Source organism: Glycine soja, chromosome 9 (assembly GCF_004193775.1).
Source record: "Glycine soja cultivar W05 chromosome 9, ASM419377v2, whole genome shotgun sequence".
Taxonomy (NCBI): Eukaryota; Viridiplantae; Streptophyta; class Magnoliopsida; order Fabales; family Fabaceae; genus Glycine; species Glycine soja.
In genome coordinates, this window is record NC_041010.1 from 37,083,181 (window position 1) to 37,101,657 (window position 18,477).

The 18,477-nt window shown below is 35.1% G+C and overlaps 1 protein-coding gene and 3 pseudogenes across 1 annotated transcript; 3 read left to right on the top strand and 1 right to left on the bottom strand.

Moving 5' to 3' along the window:
• Positions 1-148: 148 nt before the first annotated feature.
• LOC114425553 (alcohol dehydrogenase-like 6) lies at positions 149-4,803 on the top strand. Its single transcript, XM_028392497.1, has 10 exons — positions 149-323; positions 452-588; positions 979-1,016; positions 1,328-1,650; positions 2,720-2,802; positions 2,898-2,973; positions 3,064-3,125; positions 3,399-3,494; positions 3,591-3,752; positions 4,490-4,803. The coding sequence occupies exons 1-10, from the start codon at positions 293-295 to the stop codon at positions 4,604-4,606; spliced, it is 1,125 nt and encodes a 374-aa protein (XP_028248298.1). The 5' UTR covers positions 149-292; the 3' UTR covers positions 4,607-4,803.
• A 1,648-nt stretch (positions 4,804-6,451) lies between these two features.
• LOC114368441 lies at positions 6,452-10,521 on the top strand (annotated as a pseudogene).
• Positions 10,522-12,243: 1,722 nt separating this feature from the next.
• LOC114425612 lies at positions 12,244-16,505 on the bottom strand (annotated as a pseudogene).
• On the top strand, positions 16,214-18,400 carry LOC114368443 (annotated as a pseudogene).
• Positions 18,401-18,477: the final 77 nt, after the last annotated feature.

Genomic DNA, 18,477 nt, shown 5'->3' on the forward strand with positions numbered 1-18,477 from the left:
TTTAGAAAATTATGGAATCAAATTACAATTTAGCCAAAAATAAAACCGGTAAATACTTTGCTAATTTTCATTAATTTAACTCAAAACTTGAAAATTCAGTCCATTGGCAAGCTGCGAAAGTAGCCACATCCACATTATTACTACGACATTCTTAATCCTACCAAAGTATACCAACTAACTCCGTGTCTTGACAGACTCTACCTACCACAACCACCGCAATCACCAACTACCATTTCGAGTTCTCTTCCACTCTTTTCTTTTCCACTTTGCAATTCTTCTTTCACTCATCAACATGTCTTCCCCTCAAGTCATTACCTGCAAAGGTAAACTCAGTCACCCTTTTCCTTTTTCATTTTCTTGTTTTGATATCTCTGTCTGTCCATTTTTTTATGATGAACATGGGATATTAATTCGTATAGCTTTTGTTAATTGCATGTGGAACATGGTGCAGCTGCAGTGGCATGGAGAGCTGGGGAAGCATTGGTGATGGAGGAAGTAGAAGTGAGTCCTCCCCAACCAATGGAGATTAGGATTAAGGTTGTCTCCACCTCTCTCTGTCGCAGTGATCTCTCCGCTTGGGAATCTCATGTAAGTCTTGACTTGTTATCATGTCTTTAATGGAGAATTTGCTTCATAAAACTTTCCATGGATCTTTTTGAATCATATGTTGGGTAACAAGTGACCAGCAACCACTCTCTATGAGATGTAATTCAATACTAAGATCTTAGGCAATGTATACCTATCAAGTATCAACATTTGATGTTTAATGTGATTGATTATTGTTTTACTAATAAATCTTGAATTAAATGTTGCGTTCTCGAGAGTATGGCTACTGTTTTATAAAAAGCTAATGATGGCTGCTGGTGTGGTGGATTAGTCTAGTCACGAATATTTCTTTCTATCATGATTATTGTATTTTCTGTTAAGAGTTTATGACTGGATGGAGTTAAGCAATTAATGCAAGGTGCTTTTTTGCAGGCCATATTTCCTCGCATATTTGGCCACGAAGCATCAGGGTAATCTACTCTTAGTTTGTACTTTTGGACTAAGACAACATTGAATCACTAGTGATCCTTAGGTTATTTTCGTTGAATTTCTTAAAAAGAATTTTTGTATTTTTAAGAGTTACCCAATTGGGTAGTATGAGAATTTGATCAAATACTGATATGCCAAGTTGAGTTATAGTGACAATGATCAGCTGAGAGTGAAGTATAAACTATGCATGGGAATGTGATACATTGTTGCATCAAGGACACTACTTTAGCTAAATCATTGCATAAGGTGTAATTTGCTCAGTAGATATTGAATATTTGGTATATTTTTGCAGGATTGTTGAGAGTGTGGGACAGGGAGTGACTGAATTCAAAGAGGGGGACCATGTGCTAACAGTATTCATTGGAGAATGCATGTCATGCAGGCAGTGCACATCTGGAAAAAGTAACACTTGCCAAATTTTGGGATTGGAAAGGAGGGGTTTAATGCATAGTGATCAGAAGACACGCTTCTCATTAAAAGGGAAGCCTGTTTACCATTATTGTGCAGTTTCAAGTTTCAGTGAATATACAGTAGTCCATTCTGGATGTGCTGTGAAAGTCAGCCCCCTTGCACCTCTTGAGAAAATATGTCTTCTGAGCTGTGGGGTTGCTGCAGGTAAACGTTTCAACTGTTTATTATTAGTTCTAAAAATAGGGAATAGATCAATGGAGTTTCAGTAATCAACATTGTAAACTTAAAACCATGTACTTAAATTACTTGAGATAGTAACAGGTTAATGGCCATTAAGCTGTCTGAATCTTTTTGTTTCTTGTTATTTCCCATGAATGGTTAGAGGAGGCATGATTTCTGTCTCTGTGTTCATCAGTTTGAGTGTCAAAGGAACAGTATGGCCTCGGCAAATAAACAAAGGGAATATATATAATTGTAAAATCATCACAAGTAATCCTCTCAGCTGCAGGCCACCAAGTGAATTGGTCTGATTATCTCTTAAATTAGTTAAAACTTAAAATGAAAATGATTTTCTTTTTTGTTGTTTTGCATTTTGACAAATCCTGTTGCGTATTTGAGGCTGATTGATTTTCAAAGTTCTACTATTCTTTACAGTTTAAACTGATTTTAGGGCATATAAGTGTTTTATGACCTGGCTCATAGATGCTTGCCACATAGGTTTACCCTGCAAAATGTCCTTATCTATTTTTGTTTTGCATTATTTGCTTTAATATCTTGTAGTTTGCTAATGAATGACTTTGATCCCAATAATTTGTGGTAAAGATGATTTTTAATAGCATGTTTAGAGTTGCTAATTGATGACTTGTTACTGCTTCTGGACTTCCGGAAAAACTATAACTCAATGTGTGATGATCCAAAACTCAGTACTGGATTTCCGGATTATTAACCAAAGCAGGTCCAGAAATGATTGGCAAGGAAACACCAGATAGAGTAAAATGTTTTAATATTAGATTTGATGATGTCAGAGCCATTGACTGGCATAGGTAAAGATTGGATGCAATTGAAGCAATTGTTAGTTCTAAGTGGCATTTGATGAATTTATAGGGCATAACACAGATGCTGGACTTATTTTTCTCCCCTTTCTTATACCTCATGAATTTAGTATGAACTTTTGTTACCAGTGTCAAAGCCGTAGATCCCATTTAGTGTTTGATGTTATTGATATATTATTCATTTTTTGTTGATTATGGGACTCATTGCATTTCAACACTAGGTCTTGGTGCAGCATGGAATGTTGCTGATGTGTCAAAAGGATCAACTGTGGTGATTTTTGGTCTTGGAACTGTTGGCCTATCTGTAAGTACAAGGACTAAGCAATTGTATCTATCTTGGCTTCTCAACAGATGAGTGATAATATTTTCCAAATTGTAATTAACTTTCCTTTAAATTAGGTTGCTCAAGCTTCCAAACTAAGAGGTGCATCTCGAATAATTGGTGTGGACAACAATCCACAGAAGTGTGAAAATGGTACTACATTCAGTTTCCCAAGTTACTCTTAATTTATATTTAATTATTCCCTTGATTTACTTATTGTTGTCTTGTTGGTTGTTACCACAGCCAAAGCTTTTGGGGTTACTGAAGTTGTTGATCCGAATTCCTACAAAGAACCTATAGCTCAGGTGGGTTGATCTTCTCATTACGAAACATTTGATTTAACTTTTCATACTTTATTTTATGGAGAATATTGTATGTAACTGTAATTGATGGATGATGACTTTCCAGAGTATGCTGCTAGATCAAATATTACATGTGTGATTCATAAATTTATTGTTAATGTTAATTTAGTTAAATATGATTTTACTTAAGCACAAAAACTGTGAGTATGTACACAAAGAAAAAGTTTTGAAGTCATACCAAGTTAACAAGCATTTATATATGTTGAAAATTTCCAGGTTATTAAGCGCATTACTGATGGTGGGGCAGATTTCTCGTTTGAATGTGTAGGTGACACTGATATGATAACCACTGCATTGCAGTCATGCTGTGATGTAATACTCTATAAACCTATAATTTTTTGTGTTGACATTTAAAAGCTTTTATTCATTATACTTGAATTTCATTCTATCTTTCCTTGTTTCACACAGGGATGGGGTTTGACTGTAACACTTGGTGTGCCAAAGGTGAAGCCTGAGATGTCTGCTCATTATGGGCTACTCCTAATGGGAAGAACATTGAAAGGATCTCTATTTGGAGGATGGAAACCTAAATCTGATCTTCCTTCATTAGTAGAGAAGTATCTCAACAAGGTAACTGCAACAGTACCCAAAATACTTCCTCTTATCTGAACATGACTACTTTATATATTTTTACTCTAAGCTGAAACGTAGCAATGTCTACCTTCTGCATAAATGGTTCTCTATGACTATTTGAAAAATGTCATTTTGTCGCAAAGATAATTATGTTCATTATCGGCCAGTGATTAGAATAACTCTAAAGAGAAGATAGAAATTTAGTAATGTTACATGAACAAACACTTAGGAGAGAAGACAACAAATGTGAAGAACTATTAGATTTCATGTTGATTTGTGCAGAAAATATGCTTTGAATTTTGAACTGACACCATAGATAGAAAGGTAAATCAAATGGTTCAAAAATGAGTTTTTGCGAGTTGTAGCATTACCCTGAGAAAATTCTCTCTCTCATGTTATCATTATTACAAGAAAAAAAAAAAACTTTGCTTACAAAGTTGAGCATGGGATGTGATGTGCTATGTTATGTCTATATATAGCTGGTATTTGTGACTTAATCTTGTTTTTCATTATAAAGTCAGTCAAAAGTCTGTGAAAGAGATGTTTTTGAGAGGGCGGGGGCAGAGGAAGGAATTGGGAATGCAGCTTAAATTGCTTATTAGAATTATTTTCTTGCTTAATATGTTTTTTTCCTCATGGATTATGTTTCTTTAGTTTGATATTGGAGACGCATACCTTCAAGCAGCGATTTTAGCACAAAAGAAAAATGTACAATTATTATGATTAATATGCAGGAAATCCAGATTGATGACTACATAACACACAATTTGTCATTTGATGACATTAACAAAGCTTTCAATCTCATGAAGGAAGGGGAGTGTCTGCGTTGTGTTATCCACATGCCAAGATAATGCATGCGGCTTCTTTTTCTTCTTTTTTTTTTTTCTTTCTAAGAGAAAGTTGTTGAAGAAATCAATGCCCTGGAGAATGAAGAAACTACTTTGCCTAGTTATCATTGAACATTGGTGAGAGTTGCATCTTGTAAAGGACAAAATATTGATCATGCTAATAGTAATAATATGCTATGCTAATTTTTGTCTTTGCTCAACTATAAAAATTGTCATATGCTAAAGAATCTGACGTTATAGCTGTACACAGTCAATTTCTACCTAGCAATACACTTTAGCCCTTGCTGAAAAATTGGTGCCTAATAATGATTGAAGGCAACGATCTCTCGTCACATTTGTCGTATACTAAGCTTGAGTTGTTAACAATAGGCTGACGCTAATTCAATAAACTCATTAGTTTAATTCAAAAAGTATTATTATACTAGTTGTTAGTACTTTCGTGAAATAACTAATGGAGTATATTATAGTCTTGCATAGCAAGTAATAAATATTTATTTTTATATAATTAAAATTTATAATAAAAATATGTTTAATGATATAAATAAATTTAGGGTAAAAAATTTAAATTGTTATGTAAAGCTATATTTACATTAAAACAAATAAATAGTTAAGAAAATCAAATTATATATATAAAGACAAACAAAGTTAATTTGAAATGGTAGACAGATATGTTACCTATTTTTCGTATAATAAATTAAAAGATATTTTATTTAAAAATAAATAGAGTTTTAAAAAAATAATGAGGTTTTTATAATTAAATAAATCAAGAATTAAAATAATGGTTTGAAGGAAACTAAAAAAATATGTTTTATTTATTCATTTGATAAGGAATAAAATAGAGTCATTTTTATAAAATAATAAAATAAAGAAAAAAAATAGAATAAATAATGTGGACCACGAACTATCATATAAGAAAATCTGACACCACGCTCTATATGGTACTTAACCTTTACACTTTTATGCGACGTGAGACTTTATCTCATGCTTTACTCCAAAAACCTTTTATCTACATGAATTCTTTTATACTTAAATAAAATCTCATTTTATATAATTTTGTACTTAAAATAAAATATGTATATGAGGATAGAAGGTGTTACATCTTGCACATTACAAAATAGAGTGTGAAATGTATCTTTCAAAGAAAAATATTGAAAATGTCTGATTGATGGAGAGAAAAGAGTGTTTTCTAAATTGAGAATTTTAATTTATAGAATAAAAATGAATATGAGAAGTGCTAACAACATATTTTCGACGCACACTCTTTCATTGATTAAAGTTTATTAAAATTACAAAATCGGGATAAAGAATCATGTTAGAAGAACAACTAATATCAAGGAGATTAATTATTTTATATATATTCGTGAAAGGTTTCTTGATGCTAGTGATATGATCAACAAATCCAATTGGTTTAATTTCAAAAACCCAAAAGTGATACAGCATCATCCACTGTTGGTATTTTATTATACAAAATCGTCAGTGGATCCAAAACGCATATACATTCCACTCCGAGGGTGTTAGAAAATACAGAGACTGGAGATCAACTTATAGTCATTAACATGATTCTTCAGTTAACACAATAAATGAGCATAATGTGAACAACCCTTCAAATACTTAGTGATTACACGAAAATAATGCATATTAATTAACACACTTTATCTACTAAGTTCTAACACAAACTCACTTTCCTTCATGTTCTAATTATTATTTCTGACAGAGGGGAGGTCATTTTAGAGGTTGAGCAAAATATTTTGTTGTTATTGATTGCACCATCAAACTTAATTGCATCGTTTTCTTTTATGCAGGCCAGAAAAAAAAACAAATGAAACCTCATCCAAGTTTTGGTGACCTAACACTCTATCCAGAATTATAGTAGACTTTCACATTACCAAAAAAATCATACTAGACTTTCTTCTCGTCCTGGCTTTGCGATCATGTGCCTCTTCCTTCAATTATGATGTTTTCCTCGGCTTCAGAGGCTCAGACACACGACATGGTTATACTGGCAATCTCTACAAAGCTCTTGATGACAGGGGAATCTAACTTTCATTGATGATGAGGAGCTTCAGAGCGGAGAGAAAATAACACCAGCACTTCTGAAGGCAATTCAAGAGTCCAGGATTGCCATCACTGTGCTCTCTATAAATTATGCTTCTTTCTCATTTTTCTTAGATGAACTTGCCTACGTTCTTGAGTGCTTTAAGAGGAAAAATCTGTTGGTTTTGCCAGTTTTTTATAACGTGGATCCTTCTGATGTCTGCACCAGAAAGGTAGTTATGAAGAAGCATTGACTAAGCATCAGGAAAGGTTCAACCACAACATGGAGAAGTTGGAGAATTGGAAGAAGGCTCTGCATCAAGTAGCTAACTTGTCTGGTTTTCATTTCAAACACGGGTACCACAGCTTACTAATCTTTTACTTCATCATTTTTTGTTTGATTTAGTTTCAATTGTCTAATGATTTGATGTTAAAATTTAAAGAGAAAAAGAAATGCTGGTTAACCATGGCAACATCGGTATCAAACACGGATACGAGGCTATTAGTTTTACTTGTTAAAAATTGTTCTGTTTGAAACAGAGATGGATATGAATACGAGTTTATTGGGAGGATTGTTGAGTTGGTCTCCAGCAAGATTAATCATGCTCCTTTACCTGTTGCAGGTTACCCAGTTGGACTAGAGTCACGAGTACTAGAAGTAAAGAAGCTTTCGGATGTTTGATCTGATGATTGTGTCCACATGATAGGGATCGACGGAATTGTGGGATAGGAAAATCAACACTTGCTCTAGCAGTTTATAATTTGATTGCTCACCATTGTGATGGGTTGTGTTTTCTTCAAAATGTGAGAGAAAAATCAAACAAGCATGGGTTACAACATCTTCAAAACATCCTTCTTTGGGAAATACTTGGAGGGAAGGAAGCCAACTTAGCAAGTGTAGAACAAGGAGCTTCAATGAAGGTACTCTGGATTCTAGATGATGTTGACAAGCACAAACAACTACAGGCTATTGTTGGAAAACCTGATTGGTTTGGTCCAGGTAGTAGAGTCATCATCACCTCTCCGGACAAACAACTGCTAGCATTTCATGGGGTTAAAAGAACATATGAGGTGAAGGTATTGAATTACATGGAAAGCTTTTGAAACAAAAAAAGTTGATCCAAGTTATAAAGAGGTATTGAATGATGTAGTAATTTATGCTTCTGGCCTTACGTTGGCTTTGGGTCCAACTTGTTTGGAAAAAACATGAAGAATGGAAATCTGCTATCAAACAGTTTAAAAGAATTCCTAATAATAAAATCTTAGATACTTAAAGTAAGTTTTGATGCTTTGGAGGAAGAATAGAAGAATGTTTTTCTTAACATTGCTTGTTGCTTTAATAGATATGCCTTGACAGAGGTTGAAGATATACTTTGTGCTCATTATGTTGATTGCATGAAATATCATATTGGAGTGTTGGTTGAAAAATCTCTTAGTTGGTATGGTAGAGTTACATTACATGACTTGATTGAGCAGATGGGTAAAGAAATTGTGAGGCAGGAATCACCAAAAGAGCCAGGGAAGCGCAGTAGACTATGGTTACCGGAAGATATAATTCAAGTTTTGGAAGTCAACAAGGTGGGTGAGACTAATGAGTGATTTGGTTTCATATCTTGATTTATCTTGTTTTACTATCATATGTTCAAATCATAGTTGTTGTTTTTCTTTATAATAAGTAAATTCTCTAATAAAAATGTGTGTTGAAGTCTTACATATACTTGTGTTGTGTTGGTGGTTGATTCACGCCTTTTGGATTAACAGGGAACTAGTGAAATTGAAATCATGTCTGGATTTACCGGGATTTGACAAAGAAGAAATAATAGAATGGAATAGAAAGGTCTTCAAATGAAAAACCTCAAAACACTTATTATTAGAAATGGTAATTTTTCCAAAGGTCCCAAATATCTTCCAAATAGTTTGAGAGTACTAGAAAGGTGGAAATATCCTTCACATTGTTTACCATCTGATTTTCATCCAAAAAAACTTACCATATGCAAGTTACCCCATAGCTGAGGCAAGCTTAAAGAGTACATTTTCCTCATCTTGTGATTTAATAAATTGACTTTAGATTATTCATTCTGTTCTTATTTCTTTCTTTTTCCTTTTTTTTTTCTGTATTTGCAGAAGTTCGTGGATCTAAGAATTTTGAATTTGATCTGTGTAAATGCTTAACACAGATACCTAACGTATCTGGTCTCCCAAATTTGGAGGAATTTTCATTTGAACGTTGTCTGAATTTAATTACAGTTCACGATTCAATCGGTTTTCTGGATAAACTTAAAATATTGAGTGCTTTTAGATGCAAAAAACTTGGGAGTTTTCCACCTATCAAGTTGACCTCTCTTGAAAAACTTGATCTTTCATTTTGTTACAGTCTTGAGAGTTTTCCAGAAGTATTAGGAAAGATGGAAAACATAAGGGAACTTTATTTGTTGAAATCCTCCATAAAAGAAATTCCATTTTCATTTCAAAATCTTACCGGACTTCCAAAATTACCGACTATCTTTTTCAAGCAGTGCAATGGTTAAGGTGCCAAGTAGCATTATCATGATGCCAGAACTGACTAATACTTCCGCTACGGGATTGAAAGGGTGGAAATGGTTAAAACAGGAAGAGGATGAAGGTAAAATGGGATCAATAGTATCTTCAAAAGTAAAACAGCTTAGCACCTTAAGTTGCAACCTGGATGATGATTTTTTTTCAATAGATTTCACGTGGTTTGCTCATGTGAAGGAATTATATATAGCTGAGAATAATTTCACAATCCTTCCTGAATGCATCAAAGAATGTCAATTTTTAAGGATACTTGATGTGTGTGATTGCAAGCATCTTCGAGAAATTAGAGGGATTCCACCAAACTTAAAGCATTTCTTTGCAATAAACTGTAAATCATTGACTTCCTCAAGTATAAGCATGTTCCTAAATCAGGTTTTATCTCGTTTGAAGTGTATTTTATTTAATAATATACAGTGTACTTAACTTTGGTAAACTCATGAATTCTCTATGGCTAACAGGAACTGCATGAGGCAGGAAACACTGTGTTTTGTTTGCCAGGAGATAGGATTCCAGAGTGGTTCAATCAGCAAAGCAGGGGGGACCTTCAATTTCTTTCTGGTTTCGCAATAAGTTCCCTGACAAGGTTCTTTGTCTTCTTGTTGCACCTATGTAAGACCAAATTTTTCGTCCCATGGTGTTCATCAATGGCAATGAATGTTCCTCTTATAGTCACCATTACCTGATAGGAATGCACCATGCATATCTTTCTGATCTACGAGAGATAAAATTCAGAAATAGTCCCTATGAGGTGCCTGTCGAAAATGACTGGAACCATCTGAAGGTTACAGGTCCATGTGGTTTAGATACCTATATCCACCCTGTAAAAATTGGAATCCATATATTCAAACAGGAAAATAGCATGGAGGATGTTCAATTCACTGATCCTTATAGCAAGAGAAAATCAGATGATGATCTAGAAAGTTTGGAATCACAAACCACCAGTTGCTAAAAGAGGCTAGGTTTGTGGACATGGAACTTTCACAGACAGTATCTGTGCAACAGCAACAATGTATAGTTTTATGGTCACATCTATTGAGCTGGGCAGTGGGCATTGTATGATATTGTGAAGTTGGATTCAAATTCAATGGAGTCAAAGTATATAAGGGGCACAATTAGTGTCAAAGGTAAATTATCTTGTGGCTTGCTACATCACAGTAACTGATTTTGATTGCCCTTATTATTGTGATCTGTATAAATGTAACAAAAGAAAAGAAGTATTAGAACTAGAGTGCTTAATTGGGAAACATGATTCATTTTTTTTTCTTGAAGAATAAATTTGCTTCTGTTAGAGAAACTGAATGAATATCATTAGATGTGAATTACTAGTAGTAAGAAAATACTATCATAAATTTTGATTTATGTAGTATGTTAGTAAATTATTATGACTTCATAATTTGAAAGAGTGTCTCTAACTTAATAATAATCCCAATAGGCTGTGAAATTGTTTAAGGAAGTATGAAAATGGGTATTAGTAATGAAGGCAATTGTTTCATCGAACTTCTCTTCTAGTGTGTTAAGATTCAGAATTCCAACAATGACAAGCTTGGGTTTTGATGTGGATATAGAATCTTGTGTCATTTATTTTTTGCTTGAGCTATGATTAACTTTGTTATTCTATGCTGAAATGGACTTATTACCAAGCTAATAGGGTTAAAATATAGGTGAGTCCAATAAGGGAGACAATGACAGTATGCAAACATTAAGGGTAAGAAGCCTAAGAAATAAACAAGCCAAAGCCAACAGACCACACAATTTATGAATGAAATGCAGAGGAGAAAATGGCAAGAGAGATAGGGAAGGCAAGAATACTATGAGATCAAGCAAAAAACAGGTAGACAACCAAAGAAGGTACCCAATCCAGTGCTGATACCATATATGCACATAAGTGAAAAACCAGAAACTGATTTACTGAAATTTAATAAACACAAGATCATTGATACAGAAGGTGCTGTTAAGAAGGGATTATCTGATTATGATTATAACTTTGAACAATTAGATAGTCGAGGTGAGACAATAAATGATGAGCAAAGTTAGCAATCTCCTCAAGAGTCGTTGACCTTCCTTTGTAAGCCATTTGATTTAATGTTCAAAATCCCCATACAAGCTATTGCTAGTTGCTCCGGCAGCATTGGTTTCCATTGCAGGCAACTAATCACTGCTCTCTTTAACTAAAGATTTTTGCATTGCCAAAAGTTATGATAATGGATTGAATGAATGAAAGAAAAGTGATTTAACATCGTATATTCCTTTTATACAAATACAGGATTGCATGCTAATGAGATTTTCGTGAGAATTTGTAATGTGATTTCCATGATTTGATTTTCCTCTTAGTTGTTGAGAATACTCCTTTTTGGTTTGAATAGGTCTTCTAGGGTGAGAGTCAGGTGCGTTCAACTTCCAATGAAGGGAAAATGTGCTTTAGTTATTTTGCCATCTTGATTTAGTTTTCTTTTCTTGCCAGACTTTTGATTCTTTTTTCCACAACTTAAGAATTTGAGATGTTCGACTTGAATGTGACAAAATTCACTTTCCAAGTATTTAACACAATTACTTAACCAAATTCAAACTTGAGAACACTAATTAAGCTAAAACAACCACAAACTCAATTGTACAAAACTATTATTACTTGTTGTGAACTTCTCTTTTCTTTTTTTCAAGGGAAGGCTAGGAACTAGAATTCTATGGGAAAAAGGGTAGAAGATCCCTAATTATGTCATCAAAGTGCTTGTTATAGACTACAAAGATCTTATTTTTATACAATACAGTTAGAACTCATTCTGTGTTGTACTAAAAAGATGCCATATTAATGATAAAAAGAATGCCGTATTTATTTTTCAAAAATATTTTTAGTGCTATTTCTTTGCCACCGTCTATTTTCCTTCCAGCCTACAATAATTCAGTTTATAATAAATACTACGTTACTATTTTCTCAATTTTCAATATTTTTTAGTACTCTTATTTCTTTTTCCTATTTATTAGTTACAGAACTCTTCAGTGTTTTTAAGAGTTATTGATATCTACTTGGTCTCAATTTAATATCACATATTGACTTGAAAATCAACTTTATTCTCATAAAGAGATGAAAGCAAAAAAAATATCAAACAGATGAAAGAAAGAAAAAAAAATAATTATTCTCATAAATGAGGAAGGTAACCTCACTCAACCCACCTCCCAAAAATTATTTCCACACTTGACAAGTCAAATAAAGAAGCAGTGCTTGGAGAAGGGACATTACATTATTCTCATTTGAACTAAACACAGAAGGTGTGACCATCACAAACGATGAGATAGCAAGAGCACTAATTTTGACTGTATTCATGGCAGAACATCAGAGACTTCAGGTCCATAATGTGGAGGTAGAAGCACCACCGCCACCACTGTATATGCCTCTTAGAGAAGGGCTCAATCAGGTTCCTCAAGATCAGAAAAGGTAGTACAGTGCAGGTGCAGTACCATCCTCCATTACTGCATGCTATGCTAGCAATACACTCAACACTGCCAAAAAGGCTGCATTTGCAAGTGCATGTGTTGAACACTACGGTTGCTTGTCTTCCTGGTCACTATATTGGCAGCAACTGCAGGACTCCTTTAAAACTTCCTAATTATTCAATCGACAGGCTGAGGATAAGGGATTTCAGAGGAGGAATTCTATTGGACCTGGTTGAATCATGAATTATATGTGAAGAGACCATCTGGCAAGTTACATTGACACTGACACTGCTAAAAGTAAGGTAAAATATATGATGATTGAAGCAACAAATAAAAAAAGTTGTAGCCCATAGGATTTGAATCTTCCACATAGCATACATTTTCAGATCATCAATCCAATAAATATCATAGTGGCCAGATTATGGAAAGGTTCAGAATATGCAAACTGAACACAGTGACACTCAGGTGAAGTAGCTCATTGATGACACAAACTTCTATCCATGGTAATATATCCATTAACAAATTAATAATTTAATATTGCCATCTAGCATTGGGAGTCTAAAACTTTAATAAATACTAATCAGAAAGAGAGAAACATCATCTAGTAAAGGGACCCTTGTACATAATCAGAAACATGCAGTTACTCTACTGACTACTAGGAATAATGTTCATCTTTTCCAAATTACTGTCATTACACCTTCATTCAACAAAGCAGACACTCACCAGCCGCCAGACAGATTTGTTTATTTGTTTATGTAATAGATTTTTCATGATTAGATGTGGCAAACACTTTTAATTGAAAATAGATTCTAGTACCTGATTTTGTGGTGTGTTAAATGAATGCCTCAAGATTTGTTTTCATGAAAGTATGTAACAACTAATCACCAGGTAAGGCCCTTGGTCTATGTTCAAAGGTAGAAAGGGACATCCCCGTCTGTGAAACAGCTCTGACAAATGCCATATTTGTGGTTAAAGTTGGGGCATGCCAATGGTCACCGATGCCAAAGACAACCTTGTTTTTCAATGCCAGCTTCCTAGTTGTTGGGAGGTCCATCATGCGTTCTGAGGGAGTATCAAGAACAACCCTGTCATGATACTCCAGCTTGTCAGTGCAAAATGTTGCAAATAGTACTTGAGGCATTGACAATACGACAAGAAATAGCATCAACAGACACTTGATTCAAGCGTCTATATAAATACAAGATTCAGTAAAAGAAATTCATTAAATGGAACTGCATAAGTTTAGTAAAACATCATCCAATTGATTTCCTAAAACTGATTATTTAGCATAGTTAACAACCTAGCAACAACAAAATAATTTTCTTTCTTTTTGCAGATAAACATAGATTAAACTCACTTGAGACAATTTATCAACCTGTCAGCTCTCAGTTTCTCATTGGGCCCTCCACACATTGATACTAACTCCTTAAATTCCATAAGAACACTCTCACAAATTAGGCCATTCTTCCACAAAGGATTCTACCAAATTCCATATGGATTGGGTTTTGAATTTCAGACATTATCTATCAAAAGATAGACGAAAGCTTTAATCAGTTCAGTTGATGCTGACAACAATCAGAATAATTTATGAAAACTACATGAAATTATTGTTCTTGTTCATCAAATGTTTTACCACCAAATGAGTGTAAGCATGCAAAAGGTTAGATACACAAAGCATGTGGCAAAAGTCCCAATAAGAGAACTTACTTGACCAATCACAAAATCGTAGTTTCCCTTAAACCGCTGCCTCATGTCACTCTCTGGAGTGGCCAAAAGTTTCTCTGTTCCACCATTACTAATTCCTGATACAAGAGCTATCAAAGATGTTGTATCAAAATTTACCAGATCAGTCTCAACTAAAAGATTCCCAGGATTAGCAGATTCAGAAGTTTTATTCGCCATTGAACATAGTTTCATAAGAATGGAACAGAACATATTGCCCAAGTTTGTTCTGATATTCTCTTCAGTAGGCTGTGCTAGAGTTTCAGTTTCATCTGCTGAAAGCTCAAGATGAAAGGAGTCCCCACTTCTGGCATTTTCTTCCAATAGTTGTGGTTGAGTTTCAGCTTTTCCTACTGAAGGCTCTAATTGGGAAGAGTCCACAGTTGAACCTTGAACACTACATCCAGAATTTGTACCCTCAACATCCTTGCCATCAGCAGGGTTGATTTCAAAGACATGCATTTCTGTATGATCTTGCAATAACATTTATCCAGTCACCTTCAGTTTCTTCTAACATGTCAGAACTGAAAACTAAGAAATCCAACCCAATTTCAGATGCCCCAAACTCGTCTCAAAGTTTGTTGTAAATGTAGGTTGCAAGCCCATTGGCAAAGAAAAGAATAACTGAGGAAGGTCTTAATGTTAAGTTAGACAGGGCAGCAGCAAGGACTTCTTCAATGCGTAGCTTTAAACCCTTACTTTTACAGCATCAATCGCAAGAGATGTACTCTGGATTTCTATCAGATACTATAATCCAGACAGGCTTCCTGTTGAGGGTACAAACCACATCAACATGGATGTGTTTAAGAGAAGAACAACATCTCTCCTCACTGCTAACTGAACGTGAGAGCGGGATTGACTTGCAAACTCGAGAAACTCCAGTTATGAAAGGCTGATGGATGTTGACATTGGTATGTTCATCTCAAAGATAGAAATGTTCATAAATTGTAATGTAATGTACAAAACATCAATAGTTACATCTAACCAATAGTACTCATATTAAAGATGAAAATATGGCCCAAACACAACAAGGCATGCATGTTTTCTTTTCTCTATTTAGATTAAATTCTTAATAATAAATACAGTTAAACAAAGTCACAACATCAGAGTAATGTTGGAATAAACTCTTCCAGTCATAGACAATGTAATAGGTACTACTGGTAAATGTTTCATGAAGAATGCTATGATGCACTCTTGCCAACACAGTATTATTAGGTAAATTCATGACACTCTAAATGGATGATCTTAGCAAGGGCACAAATTTTAAAATCAAGGCCTAATTGCAGCTGCAATGTCAAGGTTTTTGGGGTCTCTATACAAATCACAATCACAAGTGTGGCTACATCAGCCACATTTGTCCACTTTCCAATGTTAAGATTTTTTACAACCAGAAAAACTTGACCGCAATTTATTTAAAGTGGGAATTTAGATCACCTCATAATGTTAAAAGGAGAAAAATGCAACTTTATTAAATATAATGATTGGGTCCTATAATTAATCATGGTAAGTCCATCCTCAATAAAAACTGTGTCTTTCTGTCTCCAATATAACTATGATATATCATGTTACTCAGCATCATCAGAGGATCCAAATCCATTAAATAGGTCATAGTTAACAACCATATCTGACAAGTGACAACTCAAAGAGTGACACACAACAGGAATATCCACCAATCAAAACAACGTAATTTAAAAACATGATTATAAACAAAAACATGTCACAACATTGAACAAGAGTAACCTGAGGGGCACGGAAGAAGAAGAAGGGGGGTGAGAGAGGAAAGTGAGCTCAGCACGTGCCAACTTGAGGAGGGTTCGCCTGCACGAGACAATGATGTTGGTGGAACAAGGTAAACTGTTAATAGCATCAATGACGCACTTGCACCTCTACTTCGCCAATTCCACTTGTGCAACCCTCTATTCCTCCTCCATTCTGTTGTTGCTCTGTTTTGCTTCCAAGGAATCGACTTTGTTCTTTAATTGCAAACCCATTACCTCCAATTTCCCATTTCTTATTCAGTTTTGGAGATTCTTCGTGATTCGATAATGTTCCCCTTTTGAAACCCTAGTGTCAATTCAATGTTTTTCCATTTTTGTGAGTACCCTTTCCATTTTTTGTTATCTCAACTTCTTTGATGACCTTCAAAGAAAAAAACTTACGTAAATACTCATAATCATTTTTGTTTTTAAATTTGTAATTCATTGATAAATATATCAAAATGAGTGAATAAATATTTTGATCCTTATTTTATACTCATTTTGCAAATTAATTTTAAAAAATAGTCTTTATCTTTATGTTTGTTATACAAATAAATCTCTATTGTTAAAATCTAATTTTCACTGTTAGTGATATATATATATATATATGACAAGTCTTAGTCTAAATCTATTTGATAAGTCTTTTAGACTGAATTGAAAAATTATGATAAGATAGGTAGAAGGCTTGTGAGTTGCAGCCTGTGGATGTGAGGCCTCATTTTAGAACAGGGAACTATTTGTATATTCTTGGCAGGTACAAGGAGGCCAAGGAGTTATGAAGCACGGACACTTCAGCCTTTTGCCGTGTCCGGTGTCCGACACGCGTCCGTGTCAGTATCCGACACCAACACGACACCCGTACTACGTTCTATATTTTGGACATTACAGGTGTCTACGTGTCCGTGTCCGTGTCGTGTCCGGTGTCCGTGTCGGTGTTAGTGCTTCATAGCCAAGGAGGAGTTCCTCTTGGCTCTTGAGTCTGCTGAGGCTGGAGGGAACCAATGGGCTTACTTGCTACCCCAGATTTATGTCAACCTCGACATCGCACTCGAGGGTGAAGGACTGGTTTTGAGTGCCTCTGAGTATTATAGGGAGGCTGTGATTCTTTGTCCCACACATTTTAGAGCTTTGAAGCTCTTAGGTAGTTCTCTTTTTGGTGTTGGGGAGTATAGGGCCGCGGTGAAGGCATTGGAGGAGGCGATATTCATGAAGCCAGATTATGCTAATGCGCATTGTGATTTGGCCTCGGTGTTGCATGCCATGGGTGAGGATGAGGGGGCGATTGAGGTGTTTCAGAAGGCTATTGATTTGAAGCCTGGTCATGTTGATGTGCTTTATAATTTAGGTGGGTTGTACATGGACCTAGGTAGGTTTCAGAGGGCTTCTGAAATGTATACTAGGGTTTTGGCTGTGTGGCCAAACCATTGGCGAGCCCAGCTGAACAAGGCGGTGTTGCTGCTAGGAGCTGGGGAGACTGAAGAGGCCAAAAGAGCTTTGAAAGAAGCATTGAAAATGACGAATAGGGTTGAGTTGCATGATGCAACATCTCATTTGCTAGCCACTGCCTTGCAAATCAGAGCGCTTCAAAGGGTTGCTCGGTGAGTCGTTGCAGCGTGGAGCTTTTGAAGAAGGAGATGAGCGAGCGTGATGTGCCGGTGTCCGATTCTGGTAGTGGAGTTCCTAAAAAGTCCATCCGGAAGCCGAGTTTGGAAGAAATTCTTCACAGATTACTCATTTTTTGAAGCCTGAGACTTTTCAAGGGGTTGTAAAAGCCATAAACGAGAGGATTCTTTCTGTTTTGGATGAGAATGGTTCAGGCAGGCTGGATCTGGGAATGTTTTTTGCTATTCTTGCTCCTATTTGTGGCGGTCCTCCGGATAGACTCAAAAGGGTTGCCTTTGATGCACTTTTGTGGCGTCCTATGAACGAAGATGGTGCTAATATTAGGAAATTTGATGTCACTTTATACATCAAGTTGTTAAGGGCAGTTTATCTTCCTAGCCAAGGGGTTAGTGAATTAATGGAGGTTTGTGGAGATTCGAACACTTCAATGATGTCTTTCTCTGAGTTTTTAGTTATGTTTGACGATCCAGATTGGGGTTTTAGCATCATGCCTACTCTGGTGAAGCTTGAAATCGGGGATAGAAATAGTCATGGTGACATGGTATGCTCGGTTTGCTGCTACCTAATTATTGGTTCTCGGTTTAAGGAGTTACTTTCAAATTTAACAACGTTATGTATAGGAACTATTTTTTACATTTAAAAAAGATAAGGATTAATTTGCAAAATGAATATAAAGATAGAGACCAAAATACTTATTCACTCCATCAAAAATGTAAAAAGTATGATAAATATATTTGATCGTTAACATAATAA